This window comes from Staurois parvus, unplaced genomic scaffold, assembly GCF_062004578.1.
Source record: "Staurois parvus isolate SC_StPar_1 unplaced genomic scaffold, SC_StPar_1.0 ptg000058l, whole genome shotgun sequence".
Taxonomy (NCBI): domain Eukaryota; kingdom Metazoa; phylum Chordata; class Amphibia; order Anura; family Ranidae; genus Staurois; species Staurois parvus.
The window spans coordinates 10,765,848-10,784,652 of NW_028317854.1; the positions used below are offsets into that span (position 1 = coordinate 10,765,848).

At 40.8% G+C, this 18,805-nt stretch overlaps 1 protein-coding gene across 3 annotated transcripts in view; it reads right to left on the reverse strand.

Moving 5' to 3' along the window:
- LEF1 (lymphoid enhancer binding factor 1) overlaps positions 1–18,805 on the reverse strand; it is a 178,471-nt gene that overhangs the window by 15,678 nt on the left and 143,988 nt on the right. Inside the window, exon 10 of one of the 3 annotated variants that reach the window (XM_089668492.1) lies at positions 13,847–13,890. The exons of the other annotated variants lie outside the window; for them this stretch is intronic. Coding sequence (XP_089524618.1) covers positions 13,853–13,890 — 38 coding nt within the window. The 3' untranslated portion in view covers positions 13,847–13,852. The remainder of the gene's footprint in view (positions 1–13,846; positions 13,891–18,805) is intronic. 3 annotated transcript variants of the gene reach the window in all.

Genomic DNA, 18,805 nt, shown 5'->3' on the forward strand with positions numbered 1-18,805 from the left:
ATATATAATATATGGTGATACCTGTGGACTCATTTTGCCAAATATACAAAATTTGATGATACACCATAAAGGTATTCAGTATATCAAATATTTTTATGGACAGACCTGTGCAGTAAATTAAGAGCTATTCTCCTTTTAGATATGGTGGTCAATGTCTTTCTGGTAACCTTACATTTATGTTACTACTGCTTCTCATCCACCTTAAACTGAATAAGACTGACTACTCTCAATGTCTTCCTACTCTGAATGCATTTATGTTACTTCTACTTCCCACCCATCCATAGTCCTGTTCACATTGTTGTGTTGTTTATTTTGTCTTTAAGTTTCTTACCTAAATTCTGACTGTTCTTAATCTTCACAAGCCTGCCCTCTTGGTACTCTTGCAGTTTGAATGTGGTGTGAAAAGGTTGTTCTGCTAGCTGTGTGCCTTATATTAACCTCTGATTGATTCATTGGCAAATTCTACACCCACCCTCTCCACAGTATAAATCTAGATCACCTTTCTGGGGGAGGCACATGCCAGGGTGGTGCATGCTGGGGTTCTTCCAATAAAGTGGGTTTTGTTAAATGAGTGGCACTTCCACTCTTGCACTTTAGCAATTGCATGAAGCGAAAATCTACAGCAAGCAACTTTGAAAACCATCAGACTGCAGGTGACCTCGTTTCCACATTCAGCTCTCCTTCTTCTCTGTAACATGTGCTCTCTACCTCTCCTTTTCACAGTTGTGTCCTCTCTTCTTAAACTCTGTTTCCTTGACCCCTCTTCTCCACCCCACAATCTGTATATATCACTCTCACTTCTCTCCTCCTTATCACTGCACTCCTCATCTCCTCCTAATTCTAATCCCACATGCTAATAAAACCCCCAGGATGCTGAGGCATTTCCCCTCATATAAATGAAACTCTTATATTACCTCCCTCACCCTTCTGCTTCTCTTAACCTCTGAAGATATATCCCCAAACCCTGGGCCTCCTTTGTTTAACTGTAACCAACACACCCATCACCCTGTACCCTCTGGCAGCAGCTGCAATCCACACAATTAAGTTTCCATTCCTCTTTTTCCCCAAACCAGCGTGCCCTTCTTCTGTACCCATTGGAATGCCCATTTTGTTTGCAACAAACTCATCTCTATTCATGATATCCTTGTCACTGACTCCTTTATTCTACTTGCTGTCACTGAAACCTGGCTTCATGAGTCCAACACTGCTTTTTCTGCTTCCCTCTCCCATAGTGGTCTTCTCTAGACTCACTCCCTCAGACCCAGTGGACGCAAGGAAGGTAAGTGGGAATCCTCCTATCCCCACAGAGCTCCTTTCAGGTTCTTCACTCTCCTCCCTCTCAACCCCTCTCATCGTTTGAAGTTCACTGTATACGTCTATTTTGTCCAATTTCTTTAAGAACTGCTGTGATCTACAATTCCTTGGACCAGTATCAAGCTTCCTTGATGACTTCTCTGCCTGGCTACACCCCTTTCTCTCTTCTGAAATTCCCACAATCATTCTTGCAAACTTCAACATCCCTGTTAATACTAACACTCCTGCTACTTATAAACTCCTTAGTCTAACCTCCTCATTTGACCTGAAGCAATGGGTACATGCTTCTACTCACTCTGATGGCAACACCCTTGACCTTGTATTCTCCTACCTAAGCACTCCATCCAACCTCTTCAACAATCATTTTCCTCTCTCTGATCACCACCTTGTTAGTTTCTCTCTCTCTGTCTTCCACCACCTCCAACCGCCTAACAATTACCTGTAAAGACCTTCACCACCTTAACCTTTCTCTTCTCTACTCTGATACTGACCACCTCTATGACAAAATCTCATCCCTGTCCTGCCCCAATCTAACCACTTCTGTCTACAATAGATCCCTGTCCTTCGCCCCTCTCACTACACACAGAATCATGCCCCGACCCCCACAACCCTGGCAAACAAGACGATACCAGACGTTTCAAAAACCACAGCCACTCTCTTGAGCATCTGTGATATAAGACTAAGTCTCACAAAAACTTAAACCCATTATAAACCTGCCCTCCAAATATACAATTTGTGCCTCCACACAGCCAAGCAGATCTATTTTATCACTCTCATTAACACCTTCTCTACCTTTAACTTCATCTTCCACTGCCTCCACTCACTAATTCACTCACTGCCTGGGAGATCACCAATCACTTCAAAAATAAGATCAATACAATTTGTGATGAAATCTCCACTCTACAGATAGCACCCCATGTCCACAGGTACATGCAACACTTTCCTTATTCAACCCTACTACTATAGACGGTTGCTAAACTTTTTTCGAATGTCCACCTAACCACCCCCTGGACCCTTATTCCTCTCAAATACTGTGGTCACCCTCTGGCTCTATATTAAACTCTCTAATTCATCTCTTCAATCCCTCCCTCTCTTCTCGCACCTTCTCCAACACTCTAAAACATGCACTAGTCACCCCTATATATAAAAAGCCTTGCTTGGTCCCCATCAATCTTAACAAACTATGCCCCATCTTCTTGCTCCCCTTTTCCTCCAAACTCTTTGAATGTCTGGTCTACGAACAACTGAGTGGCCCCCTCATTCAGAATAACATTCTTGACCCCCTTCAGTCTGGATTTCACCCTCAACATTCCACAGAAATTGCTCTCCTAAAACTCACAAACGATCTACTAACAGCTAAAACCAATGAACACTATTTTGTACTCCTACTCCTAGACCTCTCTGCTGCTTTTGACTTAGTGGACCACCCCCTTCAACTCAAAAATACTTTACTCCTTTAGTCTCAGTAACTGTGCTGTTCATTGTTTCTCAGGTTCTCATCCTACCTATCCCACTACACCTTCAGCGTCACTTACAAATCTGCTTTCTACTCTCCTCTTCCTTTCTCCGTTGGGGACCCCAAGGTTCTGTTCAGGGACATGTCCTTTTCTTGATCTACACCTCCTCCTTGGATCAGCTGATGGCCCATGGCTTTCAATATCATTTCTACGCTGATGACACCCAAATATATCTCTCTACCCCTTAGCTCAAAACATCAGTCTCATCACATATCTGTCAAGATCAATGGCACAACCATCAACCCATCCCTGCATGCCAGGGTGCTAGGTGTAATCCTAGACTCTGAACTCTCCTTTTGGCCCCACTTTGCAAAGCTTGCTGTCTCAACCTCTGCAACATCTTCAATATACACACCTTCCTAATCAATGACACCACAAAACTCCTAATTCCCTCCCTGGTTATCTCTCACCTCAACTACTGCAACTCCCTCCTCATTGGCTTACTGTTACTTAGGATATCTTAGGACCTCCAGTCCATCATGAAAGCTGCTGCCAGGCTCATCCACCTTACCAACTGTTCAGTGTCTACCACCCCTCTCTGCCAATCCCTGCACTGGCTGCAACTCACCCAATGAGTTAATCCACAACTCCGCCCCCAGCTACATCACTAACCTAGTCTCAAAATATAAACCAAATTTCTCTCTTTATTCCTCCCAAGACCTCCTGCTCTCTAGTTCCCTTGTCACCTCCTCCCAAGCTCACCTCCAGGACTTCTCCAGAGCCTCTCCCATTATATGGAAGTTTCCTACAACAATCTATCAGACTGTCTCCTTTTCTGTCCACTTTTATGTGATCCCTGAAAACTTTTCTCTTCAGAGAAGCCTATCCTGCCTCCACTTAATAATAACATGTATTTTCTCCATAGGCTCATCCCCCACAGGTATTACCTTCTGTATCACTTGACCCTCCACTTTTAGATTGTAAGCTCTAACAAAAAGGGCCCTCTGACTTGAACTGTATTGTAATTGTACTGTTTGCCTTCAAGTTGTAAAGCACTGCGCAAACTGTTGGCGCTATATAAGTCCTGTATGATAATGATAATAATTTTGGTATTTTTATGTGCCCCGTAGCCATAAATTACTTTTAAGATTATAAAAAAGTGCTAAAACATATAAAGTGAAGATGATCAAACACCTGGGATCCAGAAGAAACAAAGGGAGAGGATGTCAGTACTCTTAGCACTGGAACATAGGTGAGTATCTTCAGAGTTTAGTGATATTAAAGGCAATTAAAAAAAAAAATAACATGTCATACTTACCTGCTCTGTGCAGTGGTTTTGCACAGAGCAGCGCTAATCCTCCTCTTCTCTGGTCCCCTTCTGCTCCCTCCTGCTGAGCGCCCCCAGAGCAAGCAGCTTGCTATAGGGGCACCCAAGTAGGCTCACTCCCAAACCACTGAACTGTGTGTCTATTCACACCCTTTCTCTCCTCATTGGCTCACTGGCTGTAATTGACAGTAGCGGCAGCCAATGGCTCTCGCTGCTGTCTCAGTCAATAAAAAAGCAGAGGCTCTCGTGCACATCGCTGGATTGCGATGGGGCTCAGGAAAGTATTAGGGGGCTGGGGAGCTGTTGCACACAGAAGGTTTTTTAACTCCATGCAACCTTGAGCCTATACAACCACTTTAATTCCAAACTTTAAAACCAATTTAATATAAACTGAGAGTACAGCTGAGTGTGAACTGACACTTCTGTATACTTGTTCTGTAAACCATTTTCAGTAAAGCAATTTCTGTGACAAAGATTTCTCATTCTCCCATCCTTTTACATATAATATTTTTAAAATCTAAATATGTATTTGTCATCTTTACCAGCAACATCTGTTTAGCCATGTTTTCCTACAAAGTGGAAAACTCTACTTGGATCACATAACAACCTGTGATCACAAAGAAACAGCTGTACGCACCAAAATAAGTTGGGTCTATGAAGGTGACAATTTTGTGCGCAACACCACAGATCTTCAGAGCTTTCCTCTCAGATGTGATGTCATACCAGGGGTGGACTTACAACTCATGGGGCCCTGGGCAATAAGGGATCATGGGGCCCTTGTGTCCTTGCCCAAACTCAAAAAAGCCTATGAAAAAGGTACCAGGGGCATCTCATGGGGCCCCCTACTGACCCCGGGCCCTCGGGCAGTGCCCGAGTTTCCAAATGGTCAGTCCGCCCCTGTGTCATACACAGACCTGGCTCATTATAGAAGAAGATCAGGAAAAGTAGAATCACCGCTCACTGCTGGAGCAGAGAAGGGTCAGTAGCTGATGTTGTCTGACAGATCCTAACCACATTCATTTACAAAAAGTATAACATTGAAATTCTTATGTGTTGTCTTCAAATGATCATGGTAAGGACTGAGCATAATAAACAGAGCACGGCTTCATCTCTGTAATAGACAGGCTGAATTCCTACAGCTATCATGCAGATCCGCTGGTTTCCTCCTCTGAACTGGAAATAGCATGTAGAAAGTGAAGTCAGAACTTCTGATTTGCATCAATCAGGGCTCATGGAAACCAATAATGTATGTATTATTTTTAATTCATTTCCGAGGTTGTTGAGTTGGTACAAATAATTCCATTACATAAAATGCCTTAAAATGGATCTCTATTAGAGGATTTCTCTGCACTAAAGTGATTTTAGTTATAAGTAAAATCTGATGGGCTGGGTCAGCATTTTTTTAAATATATATTTTTTAAACAAACATATTTCTAGGCCATAATTCCTCACTCTGTTTCTGTTCTCTCTTATATCAGGAAGTTTGGGATGTTCCTGTCCACCTTTGGGTGTTTCAGTACCTCTCTTTGTATTTTCCATAATATAAAATGAGTAAAAATCTAAAAGGCAGAGTGGGACCCTCTAATAATGGTCACAGCAGATATGTACACCCAGAAAGTTAGAAATAATGATTTTACAATACAGTCCGCAACAAACATAAGAAACTGCTGGATGATTTCCTCTTAAGAAATATCAGTTTTTGGTGGATGACCCTTTAAATTGCATTTTAAATCCTCCTTAAATTGGGAAATCTGTTTTTAATAAACAAACAAACATTGCGATAAAAAACCCAAATTTTGGTATTAATAGATTATATGAATAGCATTTCCTATGCAAAACAAGGATGTATTCTTAAAATAAATTTCTAGCGGCAAATCTTATAATCCTGGGATTGTCCCAACCATGCATTCAGCTATGATCTTTGTTGTGCTGATGTTTTTGAATTGATGAAAGCTGACTGATGTACATGGTTTACTGCATTTTCCAGATCTATCATTTTATTTGTTGCACCTATCAAAGGTGAAAAATGGTTGAGCTCTATATTATATGACATTCTATTCATTACTTGCTGCTTAAAATAATCCTCATTTTCCTTCAGACAGAGGTCTTCATTACTAACCCATTATACACAATGCCTGCCCCCATTATAGAAATCCTCTACTTGATATATTCTGCCAGTGAAATTGACTAACTGCCCTTGCACTGGTAGACACAATACCCAACACCTCCAGGTGGTGGCAGCAAACTACAAAACATGGACTATAACATAGTCCTGCTTGGAATAAATCTTTAATCTATTAAAATATAAAACCCAGATTGAAGACTGAAACACGAACAATGTAATCTTCATGTATTGATGAATATATTAGTGCCTTTACAGGGAGCACAAAATTAAGGTAAAATATTGAGGTGTCAACAATTGGCCATGTGAGCACATTTTAGCATCTTTAAAAATCCGATGCCATTTCCTTTTTGAATTCTAGTAAAGATAATATAAACAAAAATGTTTCACAGTAGGTAATGACAGAAACATTTAAAAATATAGAAATAACCTATTGAAAATTGAAAAGGGGCTTTCTTACACCGTATCTGTTGAGCTACACTGATCTGCATAGATCACAACAGGCTTAATGCTTCAGATGCTTTCTATGTGCCCTGTTCACACCATACTGCTGCATTGAGATGCTGTGCGCTGCATAAAAATTATTTTTTTTGCAGAACAACTCATCTCATCTCAAGGCAAAGCGGCATGTACAGGGGTGGACTGACAACTCATGGGGCCCTGGGCAATAGGGGATCATGGGGCCCTTGTGTCCTTGCCCAAACTCAAAAAAGCCTATGAAAAAGGTACCAGGGGCATCTCATAGGGCCCCCTACTGACCCCGGGCCCTCGGGCAGTGCCCGAGTTTCCAAATGGTCAGTCCGCCCCTGGTCACATAGCAACTCACTGTAGTGATTAGTGATAAAGTGTTACTAAACCCACAACAGTCCGTATATGTGGTAAAGCAGGGGTGTCAAACTGGCAGCTGTTGCGAAACTACAAGCCCCATCATGCCTCTGCCTTTGGGAGTCATGCTTGTAACTATCAATCTTGAAATGCCTCATGGGACTTGTAGTTTGGCAACAGGTGGAGGCGCGCCAGTGTGACACCTGTGCAGTAAAGCATGCTTGTTATACTTACTGTGGAACCTAAGTCGTTAATCCTCCACATTGTGAAAAAAGGCTGTTTGATCCTGTCTTCTCTGATCCTCCCCTTCTTCTACTGACCCCAATCCCTCAGCTGATAGAACAGAGACTTGGGGGCAAGCTGCATATGCTCAGTTTGGTGTGTATTGCTAGAGAGTTTTTTTTTTCTTGGGAGAGTGCATGTGATCAGCACAGGGCCAATCAACACTTTCCAGACAAAGGGTCAGGGGTTACTTTAACCACTTCCAGTCCGGACACTTTTACCCCCTTCCTGTCCAGGCCAATTTTCAGCTTTCAGTGATATCACACTTTGAATGACAAAGTGTGATAGCACTGAAAATATAGCTATGAAAAAAGGTACCAGGGGCAGGGGTTGGGAGACCGGATATAGTGAATGCAGGGTCCTGGGTTTAGTAACACTTTAAATGCAGTGTCATTTTGTGACACTTTATTAACCACCTCCCGTCTGGCCCATGTATATAAACAGCTGGACGGTGGCAGTGTAGGGTCGGGTTGCCGTTTATAAACGGCCTCCCCGCATCCTGCTTGTGCGCGCTCCCTGGGAGCGCGCAGCACCGCGATCCGGTGCCCGCTGTGTCCTCCAGACACAGTGGAACACGGATCGTCATACGGGACCTCTGTGCGAGGTCCCGATCATGTGATCACTGATTGGCCAATCAGTGATCACATGCAGAGTAGTAAGCAAGATGTCACTTGTGACATCATTGCTTACTACGTGTGAAATCTGTGAATGATCACAGAGGTCACATGGTACAAGGCTATTCACAACAGCCTTGTACCATGTGACAAGCTGTGACCAATCACAGCTCGCACAGTAGTTCTCAATGGCTGCAAGAATGCAGCTAGAGAGAAGGTGAAATGATTGCTTTTACAGCCTTTATGGGTGTAAAAGCAATCAGTGTAAAAAAAAAAAAATCTTCATCACCCCCCGCAAGTAGTACAGTGTCACCATGGTGACACTGTACTGCTAGGGTGACAGTATGTAAAAAAAAAAAAAAAACAATAATATAAAAAAAAGTAAAAAAAAATGTTTAAAAATGATAATTTTTGGTATAAACTAATTTGGGTTATTTTTTTTTAATAAAAAGATAACGGAATAAATTTTGGCCAAGATTTATGGTGAAATACTATTTATTTGCAAAATTTTATAAGAAAAACACTTTAAAAATTTTTTTGGACATTTTCATTTACATAGCAAAACAAATAAAAATCCCAGTGGTGAATAAATATCACCAAAATAAAGCTTCATCTGTCTAAAAAAAATGCTAAAACATTAATATGGGTACAGTGCTGCATGACCGCGCAATTGTCATTCAAAGTGTGATAGCGCTGAAAGCTGAAAATTGGCCTGGACAGGAAGGGGGTAAAAGTGTCCGGACAGGAAGTGGTTAAAGTAAAAAAAAAAAAGTCAGCAGTATGATGCATTGTAAAACTGCATTGTACCGCCCCTCACTGACCCTCCACAACACACACTTATATACATGCATTTTTTAGCGTACAGGCTGATGTGAATGAGCACTCAGCAGGTTTAAGATTCATTGGGAGTGAGTGAGGGCCAGGCTATGCTTGTGTTCACCTCCACCAGTATATCACTAAGTACTGGAAGGACAACTCCTGCTGAGTTGGGGGCTCAGCTTTTTTATTCCCAGGTCAGGCCTGCTTAGATTTTACTAACTTTGGAGGGTATGGGGGCCACAAAAAATGTTTTTCACCTTTTGCATTCTTCCACATACGCATGACTGCTTGAGCCTTCAAAACGTCATAAAAGACTTCATACACCACAAACATCATTCTACAAAGTTTTTTCTTTTTCTAATGCTATTACATCAGCCAATTTTTGTAATGGGAAAGCCAATGCTGAAAGTTAAGTGTGGACACTGGACAACTGTATGCATTATAACAACAAATACTATTGTACTACAGTACACAGAAATAAGAGTGCAACTTTTACAAAATACAATGTAAGTGATCCCATGGAAAACTGGGACAGAAATATAGCAAGTCATACTGCCGCCTCTTCTAAAATGTCTGCAAATAATTGGGGCTTAAGATTCCATTATGGAATTCATTAGCGTCCCCAACCAAAACCTGAAATCAGAGGGGAACTTTCCTCCTTGATTAAAGACAAATGGAACACAGTGTGACTGGCCTTGGGACAATGCTCTAAATTACAGCACTGCTTCCCACATAATGTAAAACTGTGCCAGCGTTTGTTTATAATTAGTGCTCATCTAAAACACAACTGTACTATCAATACTTAATTAAAACATTGTGGTTTCACTTAATGACTAAAGCTGGCCATACATGGGCATATGTGTCACTGAGAACTATGGGGGGGGTGAGGGATCCACTTGTGTTTATTCCAGTCCCCTACCACTGAGACCAGGAGAAACATTTCTCTCTAACTCAGCCCATGTTCCGATGTAGGACATAAGCAGAGAGCAGACATGGAACATTTTCTGAAAAATCTCCAACATGCTGGTAGATCTTTGCATTTATTTTAGTCTTGACCCTGTGATATGGGGGTTGGTTAGCTCAATGTGGCAGATGCATTTTAATGAAGCAAGTTAGTGCAAACTTGTGCTTTAAGGGCATGGTAGCCCACTTTTATTAAAAAGGAAAAACAAAGTTCATTAACTTGCTCACAAAGGGGTTTCGGTTTCACACAGCAAAACAGGTAACAGAAAAAAAATGCCAATCCACTTGGCTCTCTCGGCCCACTCAGCCTTGGCTACATCACCTTGCTGCACAGGCCAGCTTTTGGCCTCTAGTTAGGGGTTCTCCTGACACCCCAGGATTTCTCACTCCTCTGAGACTTACAGATTCTTTGAGTTTCTTGGACTCTTTCCTAATTGCCTCAAATCTTGCAGTCTCCCAGACTCTCTCAGTCTCCCGGCTGTCCCAGCTCTCTCACTCAGATGGGTATGGAATCTCTGCAACATGGCGTGCTGTCTTTCAAGTAAGTTGCCTCTGTCTCCAAACAAGAACACACGCCTGTCTTCAGACGGGAGCACACATCCCTCCTGGCCGGAGCCCTGAGCTATTCCCAAACCTTCGCTAGGCTGTGTGCACCTGGACATGCTGGTCTTCAACTGGACACTAGGTTGGAGATTTCTTCCCTTCAAAGACACTTAGAAATCTCCAAGCTATGGAGCCTAATCCGGGAATACCAGAATCCGGCAAAAGCTGTAAAAACAGTTTTCTCCACTCAAAATCAATATTCCAGAATCCCACACTCTGCACACATGCAAACCCTGTGTTATTTTTGCCAACCATTTTCACAGTGGCATCGCATTGCACTGTTACAACTCCCAAAAAATTATATATAAATCAATATATGTTTCCTTCAGGAAAACCATCTTAATGAAAAAACTGTCTCTTTAGGAAAACTACACATAATGACAAACTGTAACAGTAACAATCCATTACAAGTGGTTGTAAAGGCTGAAAGTTTTTTACCTTCATGCATACTATGCATGAAGGTAAAAAACCTTCTGTGTGCAGCAGCTCCCCCAGCCCCCTCAATACTTACCTCAACCTCATTGCGATCCAGCGATGTGAATAACAGCCTCAGCTGTCCCGGGTCTCTGTCTTATTGGCTGAGACAGCAAGCGGGAGCCATTTGTCAATCACAGCCAATCAGCCAATGAAGAGAGAGATCGGATGGGGCCAAGCAGCAGCTTCGTGTGTGAATGGACACACAAAGCTGTGGGTGCCCCATAGCAAGCCGCTTGCTGTGGGGGCACCCGACAGACAGGAGAAGCCAGGAGAGCCTGCAATGGACTCAAGAAGAGGAGGATCCAGGCTGCTCTGTGCAATACCACTACACACAGCAGGTAAGTATAGACATGTATTTTTTTTTTTTTTAAATGAACCTTTAGAATCGATTTAACAGTAACAAAGGTGCCATAAATGTGGACAAAGCAATCCTGCTGGTTTTTGTATATGGTGGATGCTCACATGCTTTTGAATATCTGCTCTGCCCATGCAGGATCACTTTATTAGCGGCCCATACTCTGATTCGTCTTCACTCCCTTGCAGCCCTGTTCAGCCATCAGAAGCAAAGAAAGGAAGCTGCATGAAGCAGTAGGGAAGTAGAAGGAAGCTAATTATAAGCACTTGGTTGGGCCATCATTAAAGTGAACCTGTTGTTTTATCCTGTCTGAGCAAATCACAGGTTTATTATAAGTTGTTGGCTTAATAAGCTGTGTTTTCTTTGATGTAGAGTTTGTCATTGTCTATGGCAGGTTTAAACATGATTGATGGTTTTAAGGAAATAATGACAGTCTTAGTCCTACCCGTGATCTTGGAAAGCATACTGATCCTCTAGACCCCTGATTAATTTTATGGTCCTAGTACCTTGAAAAGCTGGGTTGCTCTATTATGGAAACAGGAACCAGAGCTTTCAAGGTCACAATTTGATCTGCCTCTTTATCCTTGTAAAAGGGGTTAATTAATGGATCTAAATGCTGTTTGCATAGAAACAGTACTGATTATCAGGGCATTCAGTAAATTAGCTGTAGCTGGAGCTACCTTCATTTGCATCCTATAAACCTGTTCAGTATCTTTCCCAAGCCTACTAGTTTGCTTACAAATACTGCAAACAGCAGTGAGCACAGTGTACTGCATGGCGATCAATCAGATGCTATCTATTTTTGGTCTGGCTACACAACACTGATGAAAGCTGATTTATGATTGCATGTTACTGTTTCTCGCATTGTTGTAAACTTTAAGTCAATATATAGATACACGGACTTGTAGAATGGCTCAAGTATATACACATGGTATCCACATGCCAAGCCAGAACATAATAAAATATAACCGGCGTGACAATAAAAATTAGCTCATTATGTTCGTGGAAACCTGGGGGAAACATTCACAAAACAAGCAAAGAAATATTTGTAATGGAAGCAAAACTGAAGCAATGGAAGCAGTTTTTGCTTTGTGTGAACTATCGTCAAACACTGCTGACTCGTTTTCAGCAGCCACTAAAGACTCTTACAGAACGTCTTTGTCCGGGTCCTAACAGATGTCTTTATTAAAACGAGAGGGCCCTTCTAAAGAGTGGCATGTTGCAAGCAGTCAGACCACACAGACTGTAAACAATGGAACTGTGCCAAATGAAAGGAAATGCCTACCATTCTAGGATTCCATTTTATAGACTGGGTAAGGAAAGAGGGGAGAGTGCTTAAACAACTGTAAAACAAATTTGCAAATTACGTTTTTAAATTTACAAATATGTCCTGGCTAAAGAGGAGCATACATCAACACGATTTTGGCTCTGGTGTAAAGATCTCAGGAGCCAGTGGTCTGGAATGTTATCCGGCTATTTAAATATGAAGTGTTAGCCAAAATGGAGGCTTGTTTTAGAGTAACTAAGGTAGTCAGGTTTCAGATTCAGCTAAGCACATTTGAATTACTGAATGTTTTTGGAAATTTTCTGTATTACTGCTTTACTCATAAAGCCGACCTTTTATCCCCAGTATCTTTCAAGGCAAGGTACCATTGCATAGCTGAATCCTAAATGCGTGTTTAACTATGGAAAATTCATTAATCTGCTATGCATTCAGGAAGGGGGGAAGGGAAGGAAGATGGAAAGAGGATCCTTGCACAAGCCTCATTATTTTTTTTTTTAGCACATACACAAACGCAAATGAAAATACTTGGAAAATTACCTATTTCATGCTTGTAGCCATGTGTCAAAGGGCAGGATGAGTTTTGCTTCTTCTCTAAAGACCTGTAACCTTATTCTTCTTGTACACACCCCTCTTGACATTGCTGACCTCCTTCTGGGAAATACTAGTTAGCTGCCTGTTATGTTGATGCTCTTGCTTCAGTACTTCTATACCTCTTTGATGTGAGACCATGAGCTACCCATGTATTGCACAATGCTTGTATGGTGTGTATAGTTACAGAGAGAAGCAAAGCAAGATGAGCAGCCACTAAAATATTTACATTTTTTTATATAATTTGCTTTTTATTGGTTTGACTAGTTCTGGGAATGCACTGTTTTCCCAAATCCATTGTAAAATACCAGTTTCCGTGCTTTCTGGCAGTGTTGAGAGCTGGCCCACCCAGTCATGCCACCCATATTTTTAATTTTCCAAAATGCTGGCTGGTGTGCCAACTAGATATGCAGGAGGCTGGGTGGAGTGGGAACAGTCCTCAATATTATCGGAAAATATTGAAAGCAGCATCAGGATTCTGGGTATCTGGGCATTACAGGGGTCATAATATGGTATGATATGGAGGTGCCCATGATGTACTGCTACAGCAATGTCTGAGAAATCCTTTAGTTGCATTATTACAATATACTAAATATATCTGCTTTTTTCGACAAAGCCGGTATAAAAACCATTGTAGAGTTTTCTTCTAACAGTTCTACTTTACTAATAATGCACTTTTCTGTCTTATGAAGCTATCTGTGTCTCTTTAGCAGGTGAAGCGTTTATTTCAGTAGATGGGCATTTTAAAAAGCAAAAGGGCTTATTTAGCAAGAGCCCATCTAACAACAGTATAAGAGCTAAAGAGATGTTCTTACCATGCTTCAGATGTAGGCAGCTGTCATTCTTGGTGGGCCTGCACCTGCAGAAAATTTGGGTCTTTTAACAAAATTGTTGAAATATTACAAAATGCATATTCTTAAGTTGATTTACATTCATTTTCTTTGTTACTTTTAATGGTTGTTATACCAGCCTTTAGAATATTTTGCTTTATATTTATGTTATCTATTTTACAGCTTTATAGTGTAGAGATAATTGTTGTTTTGCATGTATAGTTACATTTTGCCACAATTACTACAGATGCTTGTCTTCAGTGTCACCCTAGAAGCATTAATATTGTACGAAGTACACTTTTTTCTTAGAGCTAGCATAAAGGTCATACATTTGGTCAATATTTGGCCTGTGAAGTCAGTAAACTACAGGTGGTAGTCCTTTTGGTGACCTTTTGATCATTTCAAAGCTTAGGAGACCACCAGATTTGAAATAGTAAGTTAGTCTTATTTTGAGAAATTCTTAAAGTGCATGGATCAGTTAAGAAATACTTTTTCAGACTGAACCATTTTTTTATAGAGCTATACCTTCTTAAGCACCCTGGCAGTCCAAGAAACAAGGGGAGCTCTATTATGCAAACTGTAACCAGCTGCTGTGCTCAAGATCTAACTACAACCCCCTTTTCACTTTTGCTCCTATGGATAAATCTCCTTACTACAGGCCCATAACAATGGGCAGCATTACTGACCAACAATGAGGCACAAGGGCTGGGAGAGGGTAGGTTCAATTTCTCAACCAAAGATGCTGCACAACAGATATGCATAATAGAACTCCTGGGTTTTGGGATTCTAAGCAATGTAATAATTCATGCAAGCATCTCCAAATACCTAACCCTGTTACCATAGGTTAAGTACAACGCTAATAGGTGATTCAAACTAAAGGTAAAACACATGATAACATAAAGGATACGTCCACCCAAAATTGATGTTTTAGTTTTCGAAAGATGCTTTGGAGATTGACCTCCAAAAGTTTCTTATTTTTTTTAGGACTTCAGTGGTGAGATCTTTATATTTGTGTTTCTGAATCTGCATAACCATTGTGGTTATTACAAAAAGATCCTGTTCTTCCATTTGGCGCATTCATTGATTTTATACTATGGAGAAAGAAAAAGGTGGAGCAAAATACCACCAAAGTGAGTGGAAATTCCCAAAATTGAGAACAGATGCAAGATACATAATACTGGAACCAGCTTTGGAGTCTTCAAGAGATATAAGAAAACCAGTGACTGACCATTCATGAGACTGCATCTATAATGAAAATAGCATGTTTGGATGGGCTGGTCATTTAACATGAGCAGTTATGCATGCCCTGTTTTGTGGAAAGTCCACACAAGCTGCAACCTAGGCCAAGGCCTTCCCGAGCTGAAATGATAGCTAATTGAATTTCATGCTGCAATCAGCTACATAGCAAAAATTAATTAAAAAATGAAATATAGGAAGGCAGCTTCTGTAGAGATAATCAACCTTCAATGTATAAGTGTATGGCTGTTAAAATAACAGCCTTTTTTAGTGCAAAAACCACAAAGAAGTGTTTGTAGCTGCCGGATGTAGGAAAGGAATTGAAGTCTAGTTCACAAATGTTGTGAACAGCCCTGTGAAGGCTTGTGAAATATGACAGGCCTTGATATCAAGAGCACCCACCTTCACATACACTAAATAGGTTGTACATTTTGGCTATAAACACAGCTACACTTGTGATTTTTTTTTTTCAAGACCAATGCTTTCCATTCCACAGGAACAAATGTGACTTTCAACCGAACTGATAATATTACATAATGTTTGGGATCTTTTGACAGCTGTCTAGGGAAATTAACAGCCAGTAAATATGACATGCAAACCAAATGGAAAGGCCAAGTTAAAGATTAAGGACGCTGGAGGTCAAAGGAGGACAAAACTCCAAATGTCACTAACTCTCTGCTCTACTTGTATGTGGTATACCAGTAGCCAAAATGTTTGTGAGGTTAATTGTAATCCTCATTTATAATATCTGATATTTTCCATAACTGGAACATTGTTGTGGTGCCTCTCATAACTGGATATTAATTGAAGACCAAATTTAACCCAAAATGCCCACACTGCAATAGAAATACAATTATGGCACATTTGATTTTTTTATTATTGAATATTGGTAGAGGAGCACAAAATATGTTGCAGGCTTTGATATTGCAAACTTATTCTATAGGTTGTACAAAGTTTAGCTAGACACAGCAACCAATCAGATTACTGGTCATTAGAGTGAGATCATTGTAAGGATTAATTTTGACTAGTTTCCCACCAGTTTGCCCTTTGCACTTGGAATACATTTTTAAAGCCCACCTGGGTAAAGCTCATTACTCTACACCCCTCCACTATCCTTTCACCTATTCACCTGCTTAAAATTTTTTTTTTTGTTACTCACCTACTTACACTGCCCATGTTCCTTTCCAACGCACCTGATAACTAATGATTCAGCATTGTAGTTTGTGCCCATGCCATCTGTCGCCTATTCATGACATCAACACACTGTTCAGTCCTCTGCAGGCTGAGATGACCTCACAGCTGGACAGCCAATAGGAAATGTCCACTTCATTGCCTTAAGAAGAATACTACTCTTCTGCAGTGAAGAAGACTTGATCTGGTACTTCACGTGACTGGCAATTTAGGTAAGTAAATGGGGTTCATTTTAGCAATTAGTTGTGTAAGAGGCATAGGCTAGGGTGGGTAATGCCCAGAGTTCAGCTTTAAGTTGTAAATACACCAGATTGATGGTTAGTCCTTTTTTTATAAATACCTATGCAATACCTTGATAGCTTAACCTGTCAATTTTACATGCTTCTTAAACAAGGGAACCAAATGACCCTCATGTATCCAAAGCATTAAAAATAAAAGTGGTTGTGTTGTCTACAGCAGCCAACTAGATTCCAGGTATCATTTTCCTAGTGGCAATAAAAGGAAGAATTTAATATACTATAATTATTGATACCTTCCTTTCAGACAACTCTGATATCTCAGGTTTTTATATACACATTAAATCAATGGTGGAGAAGGATCTGGGAGTTCTGGTAGATCACAAGCTTAATAATGTCAGGCAATGCCAAGCTGCGGTTTCCAAAGTGAGCAAAATCCTCTCTTGTATTAAAAAAGGTATAGACTCCAGAGAGAGATATATCATATTACCCCTGTACAAATCATTAGTAAGACCTCATCTGGAATATGCAGTTCAGTTTTGGGCACCGATTCACAAAAAGAACATTAGGGAACTAGAGAAAGTACAGAGAAGGGCAACCAAACTGATAAGAGGCATGGAGGAGATCAGCTAAGAGGAAATATTAGAGGAACTGAATTTATTCTCTCTTGAGAAGAGGAGATTAAGGGGGGATATGATCAACATGTATAAATACATCAGTGGTTCATATAGTGAATTCGGTGTAGAGCTATTCACCCTGAGGTCATCACAGTGGACAAGGGGGCACTCTTTACGTCTGGAGGAAAATAAATTTAATCTCCAAACACGGAAAGGTTTCTTCACAGTGAGAGCTGTGAAAATGTGGAATAGACTCCCTCAAGAGTTGGTTGTAACCAGCTCAGTGGATTGCTTCAAAAAAGGCCTGGATTCTTTCTTAGATACACAGAATATAACTGGATACTAACATTTATAGGTAAAGTTGATCCAGGGAATATCCAATTGCCTCTCGGGGGATCAGGAAGGAATTTGTTTCCAAGCAGGAGCAAATTGGATTGTGTTTTGCTGGGGGTTTTTTTTCCTTCCTCTGGATCAACTGTGGGTATAGGATTATAACTTTTTTTTTCTATGGCTGAACTGGATGGACCTATGTCTTTTTTCAGTCAGACTAACTATCCAACTATGTAACTATGTAACATTGTGAGCAGAGCATGTTCAGTTTGCACAGTCAGCGAGGTGAAGATGTGCTAACTCAATCGTGATTGAGTATTCTTTGCAAAGTGAATTTTCACTATATCGGGTCAGCTAAGTGAAAATTCCTTTGTTTAGCGAAAACTCACTTTGCAAGCAGAACATGCTCTATTATTTTAGTAAATCAGAAACAATGATTCACACTAACATTAAGGGCTTGTTCACATCAGAATGTGGCGCAGGGAATGCTTTTCCACACTGCATTCAAAATGCACTGGGTATGTGATCTGCTGTGGGTGTCAATGTAATCCTAACAACACCCCATATTCAGATCCCTAATGTGGTGTGTTTGCCTGCACCAGATTTTATGGTACCACAGTACCAGGCGATCCTGTGCAGTGCGTTTTTGAGAAGTAGTGCATGCACTACTTTTGGTGTGATTCAGTGAGAGTTCAGCCCATTGAAATGAAAGAGCTGAAAATCACACCACATTGAGTTGCATAGTAATTGCACAGGAAAGTGGACCATGTTTCTGTGTGTTTCAAGTGTGAACCAGTCCTTAACTTTGGCCCTACTCGAACCCTTAACGTTTAACCTCCCAACATAATGTTTAACCCTTTACTTATGAATCAAAACCTAATCTTTATTCTATAATATTTGAACCGAACACTAAGCTAATGTAACTTCTATATTAAACCCCCTAACCAACACAGCAGAGCTGTCAAAGAACTACTAATTTGGCTTGCTTATGTGATATCAATCGGCAGGAGGAGTCAAGCTGGCCAGCTAACTTTTTCTAAATAAGTCAGCTCTGCTCATTGGTACCCACTCACAACCAATCGTGTTTAACCCTTTGTTTCTTTAAAGTGGTAGTAAACCACCCAAAAAAAAAAAAAAAAAAAATTGGGTCCCTGCAGGTTTAAGTCATAATGTACTAGTATGCACTGCACAATAGCACATTATGGCAGCTTTACCTGGATACAGATACCTCCAGCGCAGGGCTGTCATGGCTCCTGGGCACATCCATCTTCACCCGGTCTTCCTTCTGAGTTCTGGCACTTCAGTTGTATAAATGTATAAGTGTGATGATGTCA